Source organism: Vitis riparia, chromosome 11 (assembly GCF_004353265.1).
Source record: "Vitis riparia cultivar Riparia Gloire de Montpellier isolate 1030 chromosome 11, EGFV_Vit.rip_1.0, whole genome shotgun sequence".
Taxonomy (NCBI): Eukaryota; Viridiplantae; Streptophyta; class Magnoliopsida; order Vitales; family Vitaceae; genus Vitis; species Vitis riparia.
The window spans coordinates 13,292,950-13,314,462 of record NC_048441.1 but is presented as its reverse complement, the minus strand read 5'-3'; the positions used below and the strand labels follow the sequence as shown (position 1 = coordinate 13,314,462).

Below are 21,513 nucleotides of genomic sequence, written 5' to 3'. Positions count from 1 at the left end.
ATGATATGTGTGCAGTTGTGCCACAGAGACTGTAAGAGAAGAGTCATGGCTGTTAATAGTGTTAATTATAGTTGTATGATAGTGTTAATTATACCATATGGCATTACAACAGAGGAAAGTAATAGGGTATAAAGAACAACCATCCAGGAAGTATACCAAGATCACTATTAACAAAGATTTGAAGACAATTGTGCAGGCATCTGAATAATCTGCATATGTAAATGTCAGCATCTATCTCTACATTGGTTCACTTCATGAATTAAGAAAATTGACCTAATCAGGTATGATTTTCACATGGTGTGGTGTACTTGCATCAGTTGATTTTTAAAGTAAGCCTCAAGACAGTATAGAAAACAACGTACAACAATATTACCTGTGAAGCACTTTGAAAAGATTGGCAAATACACTTATATGCTACTCTCCACAACTGGTGGACCCATAAGTTAAACTTTTGATGATGCCATTGGTATTCAATGACTTATTACTCAAAGAATAAGATGCATGCAAATTTTGATTCAGTCAAAGGGCGAGGCAAATTATAGTGAGATGCCATCCTAATTTGCAGGGGATTAATAAGAATTCAATATCTTATTAGTAAGAATGAAGCGCAGGAGAATTCAAATTTTACTACCTTCTGGTTTCATTGGATGAAAAGTAGTGAATGCATGTGTATGTGTATTCAGGTTTTCATGTTTTCTTTTCCCTGATGTGAGAAGTACTGTATCTGCTGCTGCTGATATCAAGAAAAATGATAGATGAAGGAGACACATTCCAGCAAACATCAATATGATGGAAGTAATTAGGGCACTAGCAAAAGAACTACCTCCCAATTCAATTGGCAACCCTCCCAAAATCCTGTGGTAAATTATGCCTCATGAAGGAACACATACTGGATGGGTACAGGGAATGAGCTGGGGATAAGAAGCATTCAAGAACTGAAGTTGGCACCATATTAGGACCACATATCAGCATGGGATGAGAACATCTGCATGTCTCTACTTCGCACGAATAATGGCTGTGCATGAAAGACTAGTGATGGCAACAGAAGCACAGTATAGACTTTTTTTTTCCCCTTTTTCTGAAAGGTGAATAGAAAGTCTATTAAAAGTCGCAGAAAATAAGTGTGGATGGAAGCAATAATTCAATCTGGCCTTGCTTTGGAATATCCTCATCTTTCTTGACCAGATCAATTTGAGTTAGCCTCAGCACCAAACATCTCCAGAAGAACTGCACAATAAAACTATGAAGCAAGATGTGTTCCTGTCGAAAACTTGGATTTTGACACTTATATAACCACAAGTCCACTCTCCATACAACTCAAAAACTTGGGAATGTTAGATTCAGGCAAGAAACCTAAGATGAAGGTTAAAAAAATTGCATGCTTAGGCTATGTTTATAAAATCTGGATTGTCAATTTGATTGTAATTCAACCAATCAAATGCAATCAAAATAAAAAAACAATATCTTCAATGAATAACATACAAATATGCAATGAAGATGAGTTCATGCATTAATTACCATCTTAAGTGGTTGACAAGCGAGGCTTATTGCCAAACTATTCTAAGCAATTCGGCCACATGAACTTCAATCTGGATTCAAGAAAGAAAAAATTTCTGCTGATACAGAATGACATTTTATTATACTAAAGAAACACATTAAGATTAGAAATCCAATAACACATTTTTTTCTAAAATACACAATAAACATGAGTTAACAGAAGTTACAAATGGGGAAACTGACATCAGCTATTAAATTGTAGTCAAGAATACAAACAAATATTATATGATGAGAGGTGTTTATGAATGAATTACAAATACTATCTGAAACTGAGGGAAATGGGGAAGCAAGGTGGGTAAATGCAGAAACCAACAAAAAGGAAATTCCTGCTGTCATCTTGTCCCCGAGATAAGGAAATAACTGAATTTGTTTCTCAGCATAGTTACAAATGATATAATTCTGAAGCCAACAACAATCCCTTCTTTGTTTCTAAAATTACAAGGCTGAAGTAAAACCCAATATATGATATATCAAATGAAAACCTGCAGAACAAATAAACCAATGTGTTACCCAGGCTGTATAAATGCTAAGTTGAAATTGCATTGAAATTCAGATCAGGATGTAGCAGGAAATTGACCAACAAAATCCAGATGCACACAATCATTGAGTAATGGTGCATGCAAACTGAAGTGGCAGAACACAGAAATAAGTTCAACAAGTGACAGTCCCAGGGTCTTAACCAGTGCCACTTTAGTACAAGGAACAGTTGCAAGTGTTTAAAGGTGTCTGACACATCAATCTCCAGAAATCACTCTACTAACATGGCCATATTAAAATATAAATTATACTTCTGATGCTTTCAGGTTTTTATGAAAGCATCAGAAGTATTGTGCCAGTAATGACTTCCCACTTCCTTAGTGTGCCTTAATACTAGACTAAGTTCTTTTCTCTAGCTAAACTTGGTAATTATTGTTAAGCTATCATGTGACTTAAAAGTTTAAACTATTAGGTGGATCAACAATGTGTATCAAACAGATATTTGCTATAGCCTTCACACCCGTCTCTCTCACAGAAAGTTTTCCTTAGTCTTACATATGTGGGCTCAATAAATTGGCGAAACAAACAAGCAGTAAAATTTGAACTCATGACTTCCCATAAACAAAGCTCTTGTACTATGTTAAGCCACTAATTTGACCCTAATACAATGGTCATTAAACATGGTACAAATCTTGTTTATTGAAGGTCATGAGTTTGAACCTCACTGTTTGTTCATTTCCCCCATTTATTGAGCCTAATGGAAGAAGCCTGTTTGGGAGGCAGGGTGTTAGGATTTAATCCCAAGTGTAAGCTCGCATGATATACATAGTTAGTCCATTACCTAATAGCTTAACTTCCCAAGTGTAAGCTCACATGATATACATAGTCCATTACCTAATAGCTTAACTTTTTGGTCAAATTAGTAGCTTACCAAACATTACGTACAACATGAATTCACACTTATCAAAAATCATTCAATTTCTTCAAATGGTTCTAAATGATGGATTTGTACTTCCAAATGCTACGTAAAATACATTGGAACTATCCAATTCAACTGAGGTCCAAATACACCCTTTGATGTGGAGCATGATAACGAGAATGGATTTGTCTATAATACTCTTGATGAAAATAGAGAATGATTACTGAACAACACTTGCATTTTTTTTCACTAAATACATTTACAACCTGTTTATAATGTTTACAATGGCAAAAAGGAAAAGAAATTACTCTATTCTAGGTCTAGAATTACTCTACTGGATCAAATATGAAATAAATCAGCTACTAAATATTCCCTTATTACAAGATAAGAATTAAGGAATAAATCAAGTCAATTATACAGAAAAAGAAACAAATTCAAATTAAATCTCAACCTATATAGATTGTACGATCAGACAATTACTGCACAGATATTCCAATGCTCCCTCTCAAACTGGTTAATAAATGTTCTGCATTCCCAATTTGTTTGTGATATATAGAATTGTTGAGCTGCAACTCGTTTGGTTAGTATATCAACTAATTGTCTTTATGAGGTTATATAAGGGGTGCATACCAACCCACCATCCAGTTTCTACTTGATAAAACAACAATCAATTTCAACGTGCTTAGTTTGGTCATGTTGAATTGCATAGTGGGTTATATTAATAGCGAACTTCTTGTCATAGTAGAGCTTCATAAGACCTTCCCAACTTACTGTAAGATCACTAAGAATAATTTTTATCTAGAGAAGCTCACATAATCCATACATCATGGCTCGAAATTCTAACTCAGTACTTGACCTAGCAACCACAAACTGTTTTTTACTCTTCCAAGTTACCAAATCCTCCCCCCCCACAAGAAAGTAAAATAATTGACCTCCTATCACCTCATCCTACCTAATCAGCATTTGTATAAATCTCAAGTATCGTCGTCTTCTAAAACAGAAAACCACTGGCAGAAGTTAACTTCAAGTATCCAAAACAGTTTCCACATGTACCTCAAGGTGTATTCAAGGAAAGTAAAAAAAAAAATGAAGTTTTTAGAATTTGGAAAGCTTTTAAATTGTTCCTTGAAAGAAGTTTTGAAACTTCTTTGTGTAAATACACAGCTATTACAATTGTAAATCATAGCAAGATGCAGTTGTGTAAATATGTTATTCTGTATAGTTGGCTATCCTAAAATAGCCTTATGTACCTGTATAAATATGCTAGAGATATATGAAAAAATCATTCAGCAATGTATCAAGTGTTCCTTGAAAGAAGTTTCTAAACTTTCTATATTCTTAAAAAAGTTCTCTTTTTCTAAAGTTTTATTGGAATCCCTTTTAAGATCTAGAAGTATGCCTTATTGTAAGCTCTTACTACAAAAAGTTTCTATAAAGTTTAGTTTTTAATTCTAAAAACAAAGTTTCTATTTATCTTTTTAATTTTATTATCTGGAAGAATTAATAGTTTTAGGAAAGGAATAAAAATCCTAACAAGTTACTATATATGTTAGGTTTCTCTTTTCATGGTTTTATTCAGGTTTTAAGTTTTTATAAAGTTTATAAATAATGCTAATTGTTGTAAAACAAGATTAATAATGAATGACACTAAGCTTTATGCAGCCTTAAGAGGTTTGGGATGCAGTGATTCAAACAGACTAAAAGCGGGGAATATTGCTCAAATTTATGCATGAGAAATAGGATTCATGAAACAAAGCAAAGGAATCTTTTGTGACATCATACTACAATAAGCTTAGTCTATGGCAGGAGCTTGACCATTATCAACATGTTGAGATGAAATCTACTACAGACACTCTAAAACTGAGCAAGTTAATGGAGCAAGAAAGGATATTTGAGTTTCAAGCAAGCCTTAATTTGGAGTCAGACCAAGTTAGGGCTCAAATCCTTGATTTAGAACCCTTTCCATCTTTAAGAGAACTGTATGCCTAGGTTCATAGTGAAGAGAGTAGAAGGGCTCAAAAGAGGATTCAACCCTAACCACCTTTCAAGAAACTCCTATACTGGATCACGGAAAATTTGAATCAAGGATGAATGAAGGTAAAAGAGACTCTTGGTGTGATCATTGCAACAAGCCAAGACACACTAAACAGACTGGCTCAAAGCTGCAGGGGAAACCCCAATTTAGGGTAAAGACATACGATCCTGCCAATAAAAATAGTCAAGCCTACCAAGGAGCTTCCATAGCGATTCCATTAGAGGAAAAACCAACCACTGCCACTACTTAAGAAATGCCTATTTTCACCAAGGAACAACTAGACTTCTTGTACAAAATGATAGGAAAATGAGGTTCCTTCCTCTCCTTGTACCTTTGCACAATTAGGTAAAACCCATGCAACAATGTTTCCTCTCCTTCAAGTCCGTGGACCATTGATTCAAGGGTCACTGATCACATGACAAAGGAGTCAAATTTGTTCTCAACCTATATGCTCGTTCAACAAAATAAAATTTAAAGTTGTTTATAGGCCTCTAACCCCTATCAATGGTAAAGGTCTAGTCACTGTTTCACCTTTTTGAACTCTCATCTATTCTTCATGTTCCCAATATTTCATGTAACTTGTTGTCCATTAGTAAAGTCGCAAAGTTGTTAAATTGTTCAATGACATTCTTTTCTACTTTCCACGCTTTCCAAGACTTAACCACGGGGAAGATGATGGGCAATGCTACAGAGAGAGAGGGAATCTACTACCCAGAACCAAAAGGTAAAGAATTTATTACAAGTTTATCATAAAATGAGTTGCAAGGATTAAGGGAAGAGACCCGATTATTTCATTAGAGATTTAGTCATCCTAAATTTTTGTCATTAAAGCCATTGTATCCCAAAAATGTTTTCAAACCTAGATCTGTCCAAGTTTAAATGTAAGGCTTATGAGTTGTCAAAAACCATCAGGTGTCCTTCCTTTTTCTATGGTGTGTAGTGATGTTTAAGGCCCTCCAAAAGTAAGTTGTCTTTTAAGGGTCAAGTGGTTCATCACTTTTGATGATTGTACCTGTAGTACCTGTGTTACTTGGATCAAAGTCCTTAAGGTTGCCTCCACCTTCAAACACTTTCATAGGATGATTGAATGCAAAATGGGGGGAGGGTGTTAATATCTTAGCAACACCTTTGATTCATACTTCCTTGCTAATGGGATAACACCAAACCTCTTGCATGCACCCTAACAAAATGAGAGAGCTAAGATAAAAATTGGCACTTGCTAGATATGGCAACAAAATTGACACTTTCAAGAAATATCCTTAAATGTTATTGGGGGGATGCAATTCTGATTGCTGCATACTTATAAATCAAACGCCTTCAAAGATTCTCAACTCCTAAACCCCAATTAACACATTGAAGTATTATTTACCTTCCACTCATATTTTCAAATCCTTTCCATCAAGAGTACTTGGATGTGTTATTTTTGCTCATATTCATAACAAAGAGAGGATGGCACTTAATCATAGAGCTTAAAAAGTGTATTTTCTTGGGATTTTCTCCTACTTAGAAGGGATACAAGTGCTACTACCCTTCCATAAAAAGGAAGTTTTTCTCCATGGATGTTAGTTTTTTTTTTAAGATTAAGCATACTTTCCCATGGCTGATTTTCAAGGGGAAAAAAACAATAGCAAGGATCAATCATGGGATATTTACACCCCTCTTCCAATCTCAAATGATACCAGTATGTGTTCTAATCAAACTAACAACTAGATTATGGATTTAGACAATAACTAGATCATGTGCACAATGCAACAAGGAAATGAGTTAGAAATCAAATAAGGCCAAGGACAAATGAAGCACCAAATCTACCAACAGATGAAAGCAAAACCAGACTTGCTAGTTTACACAAGGAAGAAGCAAAACAAGTTGAAAGATCTCATCCCTCTCACACATAGCCAATCATCAATCTCGGAATTGGGTAATTGTGACTCTTTGCCCTTTCCTTCTTTTGATCCAATATCTGATACAAATTAGGATATCACTATTAACTTAAGAAAAGGAGTGAGAACTTGCACTAGACACCCTCTCTCAAACTTATTTTCTTTCCATAGGCTTAATGCTATCTATAAAGTATTTACAACACATCTATCTTCATATTTTGTCCCAAAAAAATGTATGAAAGGCTCTAAAAGATCCTAAGTGGAAAGCGACTATTTTTGAAGAGATGAGAGCTTTGTATAAGAATGACGCAAAGGAACTCGTTGATTTGCCTGAAGGAAAAGAGTGGGATGTAAATGGGTTTTCACTATTAAATACAAAATGATGGTTTAATAGAGAGACATGAGGTTAGGTTAGTGGCCAAAGGATATATACAAACCTACGGAATTTACTACTAAGAAACCTTTACACCTGTTGCAAAAATGATTGGGGTTCTCTTATCCTTGGTAGCAAATTTGGATTGGTCACTATAGCAGTGTAATGTTAGGTACGCTTTTTTGCATGGCACCTTAGAAGAAAAGACTCATATAGATTTACCAACTGGTTTTGAAGACAATTCAAGTGGTGGGAAGGCTTGTAAGTTGAAAATAATCCTTATATGGGATGAAACATTCTCCCAGAGCATGGTTTGAGAAGTTCAAGTCTATTCTTAAATTTGGGTATCACCAATGTCAAGGGAATCGTACTTTATTCATTAAGCACTCCTCACACAAGAATATCACTACACTTATCATCTATGTGGATGACATAACTGTCAAATGTGATGATGTGGAAGAAATGAAGAATCAAAAGAATATTCTAGCAAAGGAATTTGAAATAAAAGATTGGGGAGCCTTAAGATGATTTCTTAGGATTGAGGTGGCAGGGTCCAACAAAGGAATTTTCATTTCATAAAGGAAATATGTTCTGAATTCACTAAATGAAGCCAAAACAATGAGCTGCAAACCATCATCTTATGGACCAAAATCACAGATTGAGAGCTACTACAAAAGGAGTTATAGTGAAGAAAGGGAGATACCAAAAATTAGTTGGAAAATCAATCTACCTCTCCCACACAAGGCCTAACATAGCCTATGTTGCGAGCATGGTAATTCAATTCATGCATTCACAATTAGAATATCATATGGAGGCTTTCTAGAGGATCCTAAGATATCTTAAGCCTACAACTGGAAAGGGTTTATTATTCTCAAAGAACAATCACTTGCAGGTTGAAGCTTATATAAATGCTGATTAGGTAGGGCCCATCATGCACTATAGTCAAACTCAAGTTAGTGCACATTTGTGGGAGGAGATTTAGTCACCTAGAGGAGTAAAAAGCAAGCCATAGGGGCAAAATAAAGTGCAGAAACTGAATTCTGAGCAATGACTCAAAGAATATGTGAATTATTATGGATTAAGATTCTAAATTAAGGATGGACCCTAATGAACCTATGAGGATATAGTGATAATAAAGCAACAATCAGTATTACACAATCAGGAACAACATACAGGACTAGGCAGGTTGAAATTGACTAACATTTTATAAGTAAAAAAAAAAATGATAGTGGACAAATCTGCACACTCTTCATTTCAATGAAGAAGCAACTAGCAGATATCTTCACCAAGGATATATCAACTCCTATATTCAAGTTTATAATGAGCAAGCTGGGAAGGGAAAATATTTTTAAACTAACTTAAGGGGAAGCATCAGAATAGATGTCAAATTTCTAAATGAGTTCTTCATTTATTTCCATGTATTTCTCTTTACATATGGACAAGAATAATTGACAAAATTTGTTTAGGAAAGCATGGATTAGGTTGCATTCTTAAGATTTAGAAATAGGTAACTTTGACAATTTATTTTCTGTTTTTGTTTTATTTAAGTGTATATAATATTCGTGTAATCCCTAAGATTAATCAGACAGTTTTTATATCCATTTTTTTATTCTCTTCAACATGTGTCAACCTTAGCCAATTATTGTTGCTTGTGCAAACAAAAAGAAGAATTGGACGATAACATTCTAATCCACTATCATTGGTCTATTGATTTATGAAGTTTAGTTTTCCCTCTATTTGAGGTGCCTTGGTTTCTTCCCTTGCAATTAAGGTGGTCCTTCTAAGATGACATGAGAGTTTTATGGGGCAAAGAGTTAAAGTTGATTTAGGGGATGGCCCCTTTATTTTTACCCTGGATTGTCTAGAAAGAATGAAATAGAATAATCTTTGAAAGAATAAAGTGATTGGAGTTATAGCAAAAAATCATTAAAAAAATCCTTTCCTTAAATCTTTGTTCTAGTGGGTCAAATATTTAAGAGATGTGAGTTTTCACCTTTTAGACTTAATTGCTTTAGGGTTGGTTTAATCCATTGTGCCTAGCATATAGTTTTCTTTTATTTTAGCTTTGATGGAACAGAAAATTGTAGCTTTTCCTAAATAGTCCTCCCTCTTATCTCATATTTTCTTCTCTACTTCTTTTATTCTCTTGTTATTCAAGTACTTCTCAATTAAACCTATTCTCTTTGCTTTTACAAAAGATGTCATCATCCTCAACTGCAAGATAGCCTTAACCTCAAGGCTCCAAACACTGTCCAGTTTCACCCTTATTGTTTATATATTATAATTACATATCAGAATATATGTTTTCATATGATAGGGTTAAGAAGGAAAGTGTTGTGCCAAGATCCTTTTCTTTGAGACATGAAGTACAATAGGGTATATGGGCAATAGATTCTGGATTGATAAGATAGATTCACATATATAATTTAGCGGTTCACAAAGATGCTTAGGTGGCTGATTATTGGGATGGAGAATGGAATCTTAGCTCCAAAAGAGGGTTTTAGATCTGGAGGCGGATTATGGTTTCATTTCCAGTATGATTTTGTCCATGGCATACCTTGAGGTTCTTGTTTTCCATTCAGGTATAACAGTCTACTGTATCACGGATTTGGCAGAACTTTCACAATAATCATAACAGCAATTCAAATTTAACCCAAAAAAAAATAAAAATTTAACAGCATTACCTCAGTATAAAAGACTACAGATTCTCACTAATGGAGGAGCAGTAAAAGTGAGTCTCTTCAATATTCTGTGAGAAAACCCAGTCAAAGGATGCAACTCACACATGCTCCAAGGCATGATATAGTTTCGGGACTCGCCGTCGAAATAGTGGTTCTAGTCTGAAAGAAGGAACACCACTCTGCCACCTTTTAGCTTCATACATCTCGTTCCATGCCTGTACTATCTCATCAATTTTGAACCCTAAATCTGTGGTTACAGTTATAGAGAATGGTCAGCAACTCAAGTTTGTTGCAGGTAATTAAATTCTAATGCAAGCTTTTGAATTAGTTTTTAGATGTTACCTTCCAATGCATTATTGCTAGAGCAATGATTCTTTATCATAATGGCAATATCTGTTGGAGAAGCTCCAGCAAGTTCAAACTTTTCAACAGAAACCTCCAAGCTTTCTTGCCAGACTGGTAGCCCTAATTTAAATTCCACAATAGAACGCTCATAAAGCATGGTACCCCATATAAGGTTTATCTGAGACTTCATATTTGCAGCCTGCTCTGCAGCTTTACTGACAGATATATCTTTAAATAGCCCATCCAAGCCCATATTCTGCAACTGGATTTTGACCTCATTTGGTTTGCTCAGTTCACTCAGACGCTGCTCCTCCAATTCCTCCCACATCTGCATGCCTTTTTCCATATTGTCCTCAGCTTTGTTATAAAGCTGTAGAACCTCTTCACAAGGCCACCTTTCCAAATCAACATTGCTACCAATTGCATAATACCAGGAAAGTTTTGCCTGCTCAAACTGCTGCTGCCCTAGAGCTAGAAGACCTTCATAGAAATCTGGTTTGATTTTCAATGCTTCCTCATATCTCTGCTCTGCTTTCAGATATTCTTTTTGTGCCCAATCATAAGCAGTTTTGATCTGCACAAGTACAGACTCTCTAGAGGCGTCTTCAGTAAAGTAAACCCTTTTCCTTGCCCTGGACATATGGACGTTTCCCCAGTTAAACAGAGCTAAAGCTGCCATCTCTTGGAACTTCTCTGCTGCTATCTCAAAAAGGCCTTGAGCTTCTTCACTTGTAACCGTCTCTTCCATGGCTTCTGAGTAGAATTTTATTCCATGCTCATGAAGATCCAAGTATTCATCAGAGTCAAACCCAACATGGTTCTTAAATAGCTGAGCAAATTGAATGATCCAATCATCAATATAGGATGACCCAATCCCTGTTTCCTTACATTTTCCTACAGTTCCATTCAGAGTCCCATTATTTTGTTTCATATCAATTTTGTTCGCATCTACCTCATTCATAACTCTCTCAAAGAATGGATCTTGCTCTGGATTAACTTCCACCACGTACAACCTAATAGACCCTTGTGTTCCCACTGATGCTTCAGCCAACTTGAGTTCTTCATTAGTGGTGATTGTGACCAAATCACCTTCTTGGTCCCTGTATTTAATCAGAACAGCTCTTGAGCTGGGAAACCGGTCCCGTATAACCTCCCTCAATTCTGAGAGACTGCAATTAACGGGTAACTGTGCCCGTCTTATATCCTCGCCAAACACCAATTTCACAGTTTTCTTAGGCTCCTCTTCCTCAACTCTATTAATTTTCTCCTCCACAACCACCTTATCCTCAGCCTTTTTCTCCTCCATGACCACCTTTTCCTCAGCCTTTTTCTCCTCCATGACCACCTTTTCCTCAGCCTTTTTCTCCTCCACGACAACCTTATTCTCAGCCTTCTTCTCCTCAATTTTTTCGCTCTTCTTTTTCTGTGTCTTTGCTTTAACCACTTTGGGGGAAGTTGAAGCAGAAGGCACAAAATATTCTAGGGCCAATATGGTTGCTCTATCATTCACCTTGATGCCCTTTTTCTCAATCGCCTTTTTTACACTCTCCTCAATCTCCAATGCCATGAGATTATTTGGCTCCATATTCAAAATCGTGGTAACATCCCTCAGAGCCAAATCAAGCCTATTCAGAGCCTCATAACACCTTGCTCTTTTTAACAATGCTTTACTATACTTAGGTGCAACTTCAAGAGCCAAATTGCACTCATGGATTGCCCTGGGGTAGTCACTGAGACCCATCTGCATATAGCATGCTGCCATGTTACTCCGAAGATAAGCCACATCAACATGATTTCTCGGAAGCAACTTAAGGGCTTTCTCATACTTCAACATCGCTCCTTCATGGTCCCTCTTCTGAAACAATTTATTCCCTTCCTCCTTCAATTCTTGGGACATCTCAATGAACACAGCAGTGTCCTTATCATAAGGTCTTGCGCCATTATCCCCAACTTTACTTTGCTTCACCTTTCCATCACCCGGTTTCCCTTCCCCCTGATTCTTCTTCTTCAAAGACTGCTTCCCCATTGCAAACTCGATAATCCAAACTACACAAACTCCCACCCAGAAACACTAACTATATAATCTCACTCGAAATAGAAATCTTCCACAATTCAATCCAATTCAACAAACGAACAAAACAAATAACACCACTACCACAAGCTTTATACAAGAAAATCAATCAATATTCAACCACACCCCGAAACCAATTATGCTCAAAACCTCTAATTGGGTGTTGATTAAGGTGAACGGACTTCAATAACCCCAGTTTCCGTCGTCAGCTCAAAAGTCAAAACATTCTCTCTATTATCATAACAGTACGAATTCAAAACCCCAACGATAAAACAAAAACAAACCAAAAATAATCTCCTCTCCAAACCAGGATTTGCTAGCTTAACCCAAAATAAACAAATCCCAACTCGGAGAGGGAGCGGGAAAAAAATAAAATAAATCAAACCCGAATCCCCTCTCTGTTTCTTTCAGAAAAGAAAAGGAAAAATCAAAGACTTTGATAAGGAAACTTATCTGGAAAATTAAAGGAATTGTGGGCAGTGTGAGCTTGATTGTGGGGGAAATCGAGACAAGGAAGTCGGGCTGGAAATGGAAGAATTTGGAAAGGAAACCGAGCAATGGTGCGGTGTTCTGTTTTTGTAAGGAAAATATTCTCACAGCTTAACGTGAAAGACAAACAAAGCTGCAAATATTCCATATTTTTCTTTTTATTTTGATAAGGTGGCAACCCATTTCCGTGAACTCCAAGTTTCCTGGAATGGTCGTTCTTTTCCTTTTTTTTCCTTTTTCTTTTCATTTAAAAAATAAAAAAAAATAAAAAGTTAGTTTATTAGGTAATGCCGTAATGGCGTCTTGCCAGCCGTTTTTGGTTGTCTCACGTGAGACCTTCGAAGCATGAAGTGACCCAACACATCACCGAGAAAATATAATCAATCTTATTTATTACGTTATATTTGAGAAGAAAAAAAGAATTATTTGTTCCAAAAGAGTGGTGGTGTCGTTTTCTGATTGGATAGTTCAAAAAAGGTGTGCTCAATACAAATCCTAGTAGAATTGTCAAAAACACAGCGATTTTGAAAGAAGGTTCATTCTTGGATTGAAGGGAGTGTTGGATGTAGAATTGATTTTGGCCACATGTCACAAGTGGACAACCATTTGACCTTTATTGTATAGAAGTAGTGGTGGTAATAATAATGAGAAATTGGTGAGGTGGGACCTCTACATGTGTCCGCCACTTCCACACGACTTCCCCCATTAACGAAACATGTGAATAAAGTAAAGTGGCCACACATGGTAGGACCCCATCATCTGCGTCGTCTAGACAAGAGGTGGAATGGGTCCCCACTTCTCAAGTCACCGCCCAATCTTTTTGGGGCACCGACCACACACGTGCCCCCGCCTCTTCTTTGGTGGGATGGATGATTTATAAAGCCTTTGGGAGGAGAATGATGCTTTAAGCTCAATTGGGGCGGATAATGGTCCAACATCCGCTAACACCCACATTTGACTCTAAAATCTGACTGAAGAATATTATCCTCCAGTAATCTCTTAAATGTCCTTAGTTGTTAAAAAAATAAAAAACCACGCTGTAAATGGTTGTTTGGATCTTAAAACTACTTTTTTTTTTCCCTTTTTTGAAGAAAAAAAAGGGAGAATTGCGTTTTAAACCTAACTGGGCCCAAAAATTAATAAAAGGTCCATAACACTCTTCAAATTAGTTGAAGGATATGAAATGGTAATGGACAAATATACCCTTTAAGAACACATATAAAATATTTATAAAATTAAGTTAAATAATTTTTTTTAATATTTTTTTTTTCAAAAATACTAAATTAAATAAAAGTGGTTTTCAAAAATATTAAATTAAATAAAAGTATTTTTAAAAAATATTAAATTACATAAAAGTATTTTTAAAAAATATTAAATTAAATCAAAAATATTTTTAAAAAATATTAAATCAAATAAAAGTATTTTTCAAAAATATTAATTTTTTTCTCAAAATCAACAAAGGGCATTTTTTGAAATACTGAAAAACAATATCCTTCAACTCAATTTCCATACTTTCATTGAGTCTTGGGCTCAATTTGAAAAGTTACACGGACCTTTTGTTGATTTGGGGTCATCTACCCTAAAACATAATTCTCTCAAAAAAAAAAAAAAAAGAGGAAAATCCCCAAGGACCCAAAAGTTTTCCTTTTCAATAATAAAACATCACTTTCACAAAAACCTATAAATTTCCTCTTTTTAAGTGAACTCAAGGTTTTTGGAAAGCTATTACGAGTCTCATTTTATTACTTTTTTAGTATGCCCATTTTCATCGGTGTAGATTGGAATCCATTATTGAAGCCTTAGTTGAATCCTTTATTGAAGCCCTAGCATGTCCTAGCTTTGCTTCACTAATTTCTTACCTTCACCTCATCTTTCCATTCACATCCTTAGGTGAAAAGGCAAACTCTAGAAATCAAAAACCCTTTCTCAAGCCCTATGGATTTGTTTTCATAAAAGCTCCTTCCCATTCATGGATCTGTTTTCATAAAAGTTCGTTCTCATTCATCTCACCTTCCTATTCTCATTGGTGGAATGTCTACCTCAAAAGAAAGGGTTGATAGGTTGTTCAAGTAGGTATTACCCTAAAATTTCCAAAGTTGAATTTTTATTTTTTATTTTTTTACTCCTAAAAAGTGAAAATATGTGGGTTCCAAACATTTGTAAGCTTTTTGCATGTTGATGAGACTTTAGTAACCTTCAATAATTTGGGGTGATATCTTTTGTACTTTAAAATTATGAATTGGAGAGATTATTATTACATTCTTGGATTGGATTGCAATTAAACATCTTAATATCATGCAATTTGAAAGTGACTATCCCAAAACCAGGCCGACTTAAAAATATGTCCTCTATAATCCATTTGGTTTTTTTTTTTTTTTTTTCTGTAAACTTTCATAAATTTACTAATTATTTGTCCAAATTCTATCAATTAGACTTGGTTGCACTAGGTATTATTTTTCAATTAAACATCATAGAATTACACCCACGACAAAACTAAAATCATTGTAGACTTGCTTCAAATTTTTGCTCATTCAGAAGATGGTTATTAATAACTTTTTAGTATGATATATGTAGGCCTTAGTATAGAAAGGAAAATAAACAAATTAATCATTTCAAAATTTTAGCACAGTAGGAAATCTATGCAAGAACTTTGGTGTTCGAATGTTAAGCTTTTTTAGTTGCACAAAACAGGAGTTGTATAAGAACTACAATAGTTTGTCATCCACTATATAACTTAGTAAAGTTTTCATACATGATTCTTGACTAATGATTTTTTCCTTTTTCAAAAAGTGAATGTTAATATAGACCTTGAATGACAAGAAGAAGTTGGTACAAGTCGGAATCTTATAGTGCTTGTCATGTTGTATTTATTACTTTTGCACCATGTGTGTGTATGCAGTTGCTCATGATAAAAGCATCCAAAAATAAAAATTAAACAATTATTAGTCATGATGCCACATAGTCTAAATAGTCATTGACAATTTGTACAATCCTAGGGAGATTTTTGATAGCCATCATGCATGTGCACCTATTTCAGTGAATAACATTAGTTATATAGGAAGAATTGTGAATCCTTTTGCTAGGGTAATTCACACATTGATGCTCTAAAGAGGATCATTATGTAGTGGTTTGAGTGAGGATTTAGAGATAAGGAAGATTTCAACAATATAACATTGCTTAGAAAAAGTCTTAAAAGGTAATTATGCAAGCTATGTACAAGTATTGGGTGATATTTACAATTTGGCATTGGAAGAGTAAGAAGTAATAGAGGGACAATTGAGTGCTTAACACATATAGGGACCTTGTGTTATTTCCAATAAATGTTCTATGTGAAGAACATATAAGAAATACATAATTTGTTCCTCAATTTTTATGATTTTTTTAAAAAACATCGCTTGTATTGTCTAAGTGTTATCTGGGTTATGATGATTAGATGATCGATTCCTAATTTTTCTTTATTTCATAAAAGCTAAGCTAAAGCATCTTTAGTCATTTTCTATCCATGATATGTCCTTCAACAATAAATTGTACATATGGAATGAAGGAAAAACACACTTGTCTTTTAATTGAATAATCTCCAATTCAAGCAATATGGTACTATATTATGTAAATCTTGCTCTAACGGATAAGATTTTGAAGAGACTATGGATTGTACTTTCAAAATAGAAAATTTCTAATTTCTTGAAAATAACCATTATTTTAGCTTGATAATAAAAGAATCAAGTCCTAATATGTAGTCTCGTAAGCCATTTTTATTTAAATAAATATTAATAGAAAGTAAGTCTTTACTCCACCATTTTTCTCTTGCTCCAAGTTTGTATATATCTCTCTATGCATTATCCATGTGTAACTTAGGCTATAAATCATCATGCTTTAGTGTAGCCTCACTTGTCTTCCTTTTAATAGAGGTTCATTCATAGTTAAATGATTTCTTACTTGGTTGGCAATTGTAGGCTATAGAGAAAGGAATACTTCAAACATTTGGACTATTCAATTTTTAACTACTTTTATTATGTTCTTGGTTAAAAAATGTTGTTTAATAAGTTAGGCAGACAATAAATTGATGTACCTTGAATAATTGATAAAAGTGGTTGCATTTTATGTATAATTGTTTGTTCAATAATATGAAAGTGATGTTTTATATTTGAATAGGCTAACAGAATGTGCAAATGGAATTTATTATTACCTTTTTTAATGAGGTGAACTTGTCCAACAAGATGGTGGACATTGGGAAGACGTAAGTAGACAAAGCAAAAAGTATTCATATATACAAGGAAATGTCATTTTAAGAATTCGTTGATAAAACATTAAACATATTTGATATCTCCCTAGATGGGACACACCCTCAAGTTTAATCCCATAATCATCTAAGAATTAAAAGATGATGACGATTTGGATGACTTGGTGTCCAATTGTGATGACTATGCAATTGCTTGCATAATGGAATCATCCCATGTGGAAGACAATCAAGAAAATTTATCAAATACATAGTTGTCATTTCAAAAATGTTGTTTCACATTAATATCCCCCTAAAATATTGTAAATATTAAAGTTATATATTAAATTAATATTTCTATATTTGTTAAATTTGCAATGTTCCACCTACCATGGTACATTCCTCAAGTGCATCATGTGATGCATTATTTGATGGTATGATGCAATCAAGAGGTTTTACATCACAGTGTGTAGAAACTAAGTATATTTCATTAGGATTGAATTGATACCATGATGTAATACTAGGGTTAGGCCATATATTTAAAAATGTAGAGGAGTTTTGTAATGCAATATACTTAATGTCATTAGGTGGGAGGTTTCAATACAAGTACATGGGAAATTTGTTAAAACATATGTCAATAAAGTGTTCAATTAAAGGTTGTTCTTGGAATATAACAACCCATACTATAGTGGGGAATGAAATATTATAAATACATATTTACCAAGTTAATTATAATAATTTTGCTCAAGAAGAGTGTTCATCTTAGATGAGGCTTCGTTCAAAGAAAGAAGTCATTATTGTTGAAAAAATCTTTAGGACAACTCTAAATTATCTTTCTCGTTAAACATGTAAGGATTTTGCTAATGAGCATAGAGTAATTTTAACATATAACCAAACATGACAATTTAAAGAAAAGATGAAGAAGCGCATTTATGGTGCTCCACGTGACTCCTACTTGTTTTTGTCTTGATTGTGTAAAAGGTTAAGGGAAATTAACTTGAAAAACTATTGCAAAGTATACTTTATCTGAAAGACACTTTATATATTTGTTTCTTACTCATGTATTTTCGATTCAAGGGCTCATCATGAGGTGTCAACCGATTTTGGTTATTGATTCTTACCACCTTAGCGACCTATATAAGTGAGTTTTTTTGTTGGTCATTGCATATGATATAGATAATGAAAATTTTCCTCTAGTATTTGGTGTTGTAAGTTTGAGAAAACTATGAGGACATGTACTGGTTTTTAGACAAGTTAAAATGGGTCCTTAGTGACAAAGACATTATCATTATATTAGATAGGCATAAATGAATTTTGCATGGTGTTTCAAAGTCGTTTGGAACAAAAAAATCATACATATTGTTATCGTTATTTGAAGGAGAACTTTACTAGCTTCTTCAATAGGCAAAACATTAAAGAAAAGAAAGACAAAGAAACTGTTTGATTGCTTCTAAATAACATTGTGTATGTTATATTAGATATAAACTACAATGAGACTTTTACAAAACTTGTGTGTTTTAATGAGGACATAACAAGGTAAGTTGTTGAAAACAATCTTGAACATTAGGTGATGTCAAAGTTTCCTAAAAAAACATGGAGATAAAATGACCATTAATATTGCAAAGTCTTTCAATACATGGTTAAGAGAAGAGCACCACCAAACAATTTATACATTATTGTTGATGCACATGGATAAGCTTGTGCTCATGTTAGACAACCACATTAGTGCAATAGAAAAATGGAAGAGCCTGGTTGGACTAAAAATAAGGGAGAAGCTAATGTCATATATTATGAGGTCTTGTCCCATAGTTGTCATGTTATGTTTAGGGGAGGAAGGGGAAAAGAGAATTTAATGTGTTTACATGGAGATTTACTTGGTTGTGGATATGAACCAATTATACTTGTATGGCATGACAAATGTCTGAATTTCCATGTGCCCATGCATGTGCTAATATTCGTATGATGAGACAAGATGTGTATGAGTATGCTACAAGGTATCCACTCAAAATCTGATTTACACAGGTTAATTGCAATCATTGCTGACACATAGCATGCCCAAAGTTAATGCAGATGAGAATGTGCAAGATGGAGAAGATAATTCATTTCTTTCTCTCAAACCCTCCTAAGTGAGACGTCCTCCTGGAAGCCCTGACAATGATGCATTGAGTCATAATTTAGCCATAAGAGAGATATTAATTGCTTTCGATGCAATGATATTGGACACAATTGCTCCAAATATACTAATCCATTGCCTTAAGTAACTCCTTTTGTTTTTTCAACATCTTCATGGTTTGTTTATTTCCAAGTTATTCCATCCCATGTTATATGGTGGAAGGGAATTTATGTTGGTTCTTTTGTAATGTCGAGGTTATAACCATGAGAGACTAAATTTTTATTTTGATGATTTGGATTTGCTTAAATTTTTCTCATAGATGGAAATAAGGCTTTGTAATGGTATATTTTCACTTGTTGGCTTGCTATATTATATGGTTCGACATTATCCATTAAATCTCCTAATTTTAAATTTGTTGCTTATGTTTCCTATGTGAATAGACTCTTTATATTGAGTTCTATTTAATGACTATACATGCTTCAATTATTTAGTTAAACCAAATCATGAAGGGTTTTTTTAGTGTCTTGCTTAACTACTACTTTATTTTCCCACCATTAAGTCTTATGTTCTTATCTATGGATTTTTCTTTTAGGGCTTTGGTTACTATTTCCCCCCTGCATGGGACAATCAGTAGATAACCCTTTCCCTTTCTACATATTATGCCTTAATATCATTTGTTGTATATCTTGTCATGGATAGAATGGTGGACATTAAATGTTGTTATGGACATGATTTAGATATTTATGGTAAGTATGAGTTTTATACATTGATACAAAAATATATATACATTTCTACATATCTATTGTGAGAAAGTTGATTCTAGTTAATGGGAAATCTCACAAAAATTTTTTTAACACATTTAGAAGGTTGTTAAATTATGAAAGTTTTCAGTAGGCTGTTTACTAAAGCAAAGCAATATCTCATTGGAGGTTTTAATATAAATGGTGGTGGAGGAAATTGGTTGAATGTGTCTTGTTTATTATTTGTAGACAAGACTTTAATTTTCTATAAAAATGATGTGAATATAATAGATACTCATACTAGACCTCTCTTCATTCCAAGTCGCTAATGATCTATATCTCTTGTTGTGGATGCAAAAAATAGGAAAGTTTATCTCATATTTGTGAAGGACATTATACTCAAGATTTTTCAAATGCAAGACTCTTTATCAAAGGAGAGCCTTCGCCCTGCCTTTAGGGGTGAGAGAGGAAAGGGGGGAGTTGTATTAAGGGCGGGCAGATTGACTTCTTTATTCATATGCAACATTGGGAATCTTTCTACCTCATATTTTTATTTGCCTTTAGGAGTAGTTCATAATTCCTTAAGGGTGTGGGATTCCCTAGAGAAGAGATTGAAAAAATGATTTTTCACATGAAGCACATTTCAATGTTAACTAGTAGACCTTTTTACAAGCCATATGTTAATAGAATATAAGTTTTTTACTAACGAAATGGAAATACTGAATTATTTGGATTGAGCTTTTACAGATCATATCTCATACCATCAAATCATAAATTTGTTGGAAACAATTGGGGTTTGATTTTTTTTTTCCCTCCGTTGAGACTTTCTCTATCTTTTCTTTGTTGCAGTATTGTGTGGGTTTAGAACATCATTCTCTCTATTTTAATCAAGGTCGACTTGGATTTAATCAACTTAGTGAAGTTTGGTTAAATATTTTGGAAAATATTGTGGTCATGTTTGCATCCAATCTATTCTTATTTCATATATAATGTGACTTCATATACAAGGGTATTTTTGCCTCTTACTTTTTCATATCATTTCCATCAATTATGCAATTTATGAAAATGTTAGACCATTATCATGTCCATCTGACCCTAAAGTATAATTCTCCCTTAAAAAAATAAAAATAAAAACTAGAGTAATCAACTGGTATAAGTCAAACTTTTCATGTAAATAGTTGAATCTATGTGATAAAATAGAAATACATCAAAAGAGTAGTAAAAAATGATTTTATACTCAACATATAATAAGTTATCAATTTTAAATTTATTTATTTTATTTTTCTACTCTATTTTATTTTCTTTGTGGCCTTTTTCCTCGAATTTTCTAAGGACAAAACATAGGGTAAGGTTACCACTCCCCGTCAACATGGGTGTAATGGGCTTTCCCAGGGCCCAAGGTTTATAAATCACAACTAAGTGGCCACTCATTTTGCAACGGACTAAGACAAAAACAGCCCAATCCTCCACAAGGGTCTCGTTTCTCCGGGAATCGACGTGGCAAGCCCAGATTGGTGGAAGACACGTGGTGGCATCTGTTTTTGGCTGTGTATACTAGTAGGAGCTGTTTCTCTGGCTCTTACTAGGGTTTCAGAGAGAGGGGCCTAATACAGAATG

General features: G+C 34.2%; 1 protein-coding gene across 2 annotated transcripts; it reads right to left on the bottom strand.

Annotated features, from left to right (window-relative positions):
* Window positions 1-1,706: 1,706 nt before the first annotated feature.
* Window positions 1,707-12,976, bottom strand: LOC117925177 (protein PHOX1-like). 2 transcript variants are annotated; one of them, XM_034844095.1, is made up of 4 exons: window positions 11,592-12,976; window positions 10,265-11,558; window positions 9,926-10,169; window positions 1,707-2,039 (listed from the first exon to the last, which is right to left on the bottom strand). In XM_034844095.1, exons 1-3 carry the CDS (start codon window positions 12,291-12,293, stop codon window positions 10,021-10,023), a joined length of 2,145 nt encoding a protein of 714 aa, XP_034699986.1. In that variant the 5' UTR covers window positions 12,294-12,976; the 3' UTR covers window positions 1,707-2,039; window positions 9,926-10,020. The 2 variants fall into 2 exon arrangements, with proteins under 2 accessions (XP_034699986.1, XP_034699984.1); XM_034844093.1 differs by having other exon boundaries at window positions 10,265-12,975.
* Between the last annotated feature and the right edge of the window lie 8,537 nt (window positions 12,977-21,513).

Bases quoted from the DNA above. Each gene is read 5' to 3' on its own strand.
- LOC117925177 (XM_034844093.1), bottom strand. From the start codon at position 12,293: ATGGGGAAGCAGTCTTTGAAGAAGAAGAATCAGGGGGAAGGGAAACCG. The intron at 10,170-10,264 runs GTAACATCTAAA...CTGTAACCACAG, and splicing joins TAGCAATAATGCATTGGAAG to ATTTAGGGTTCAAAATTGAT.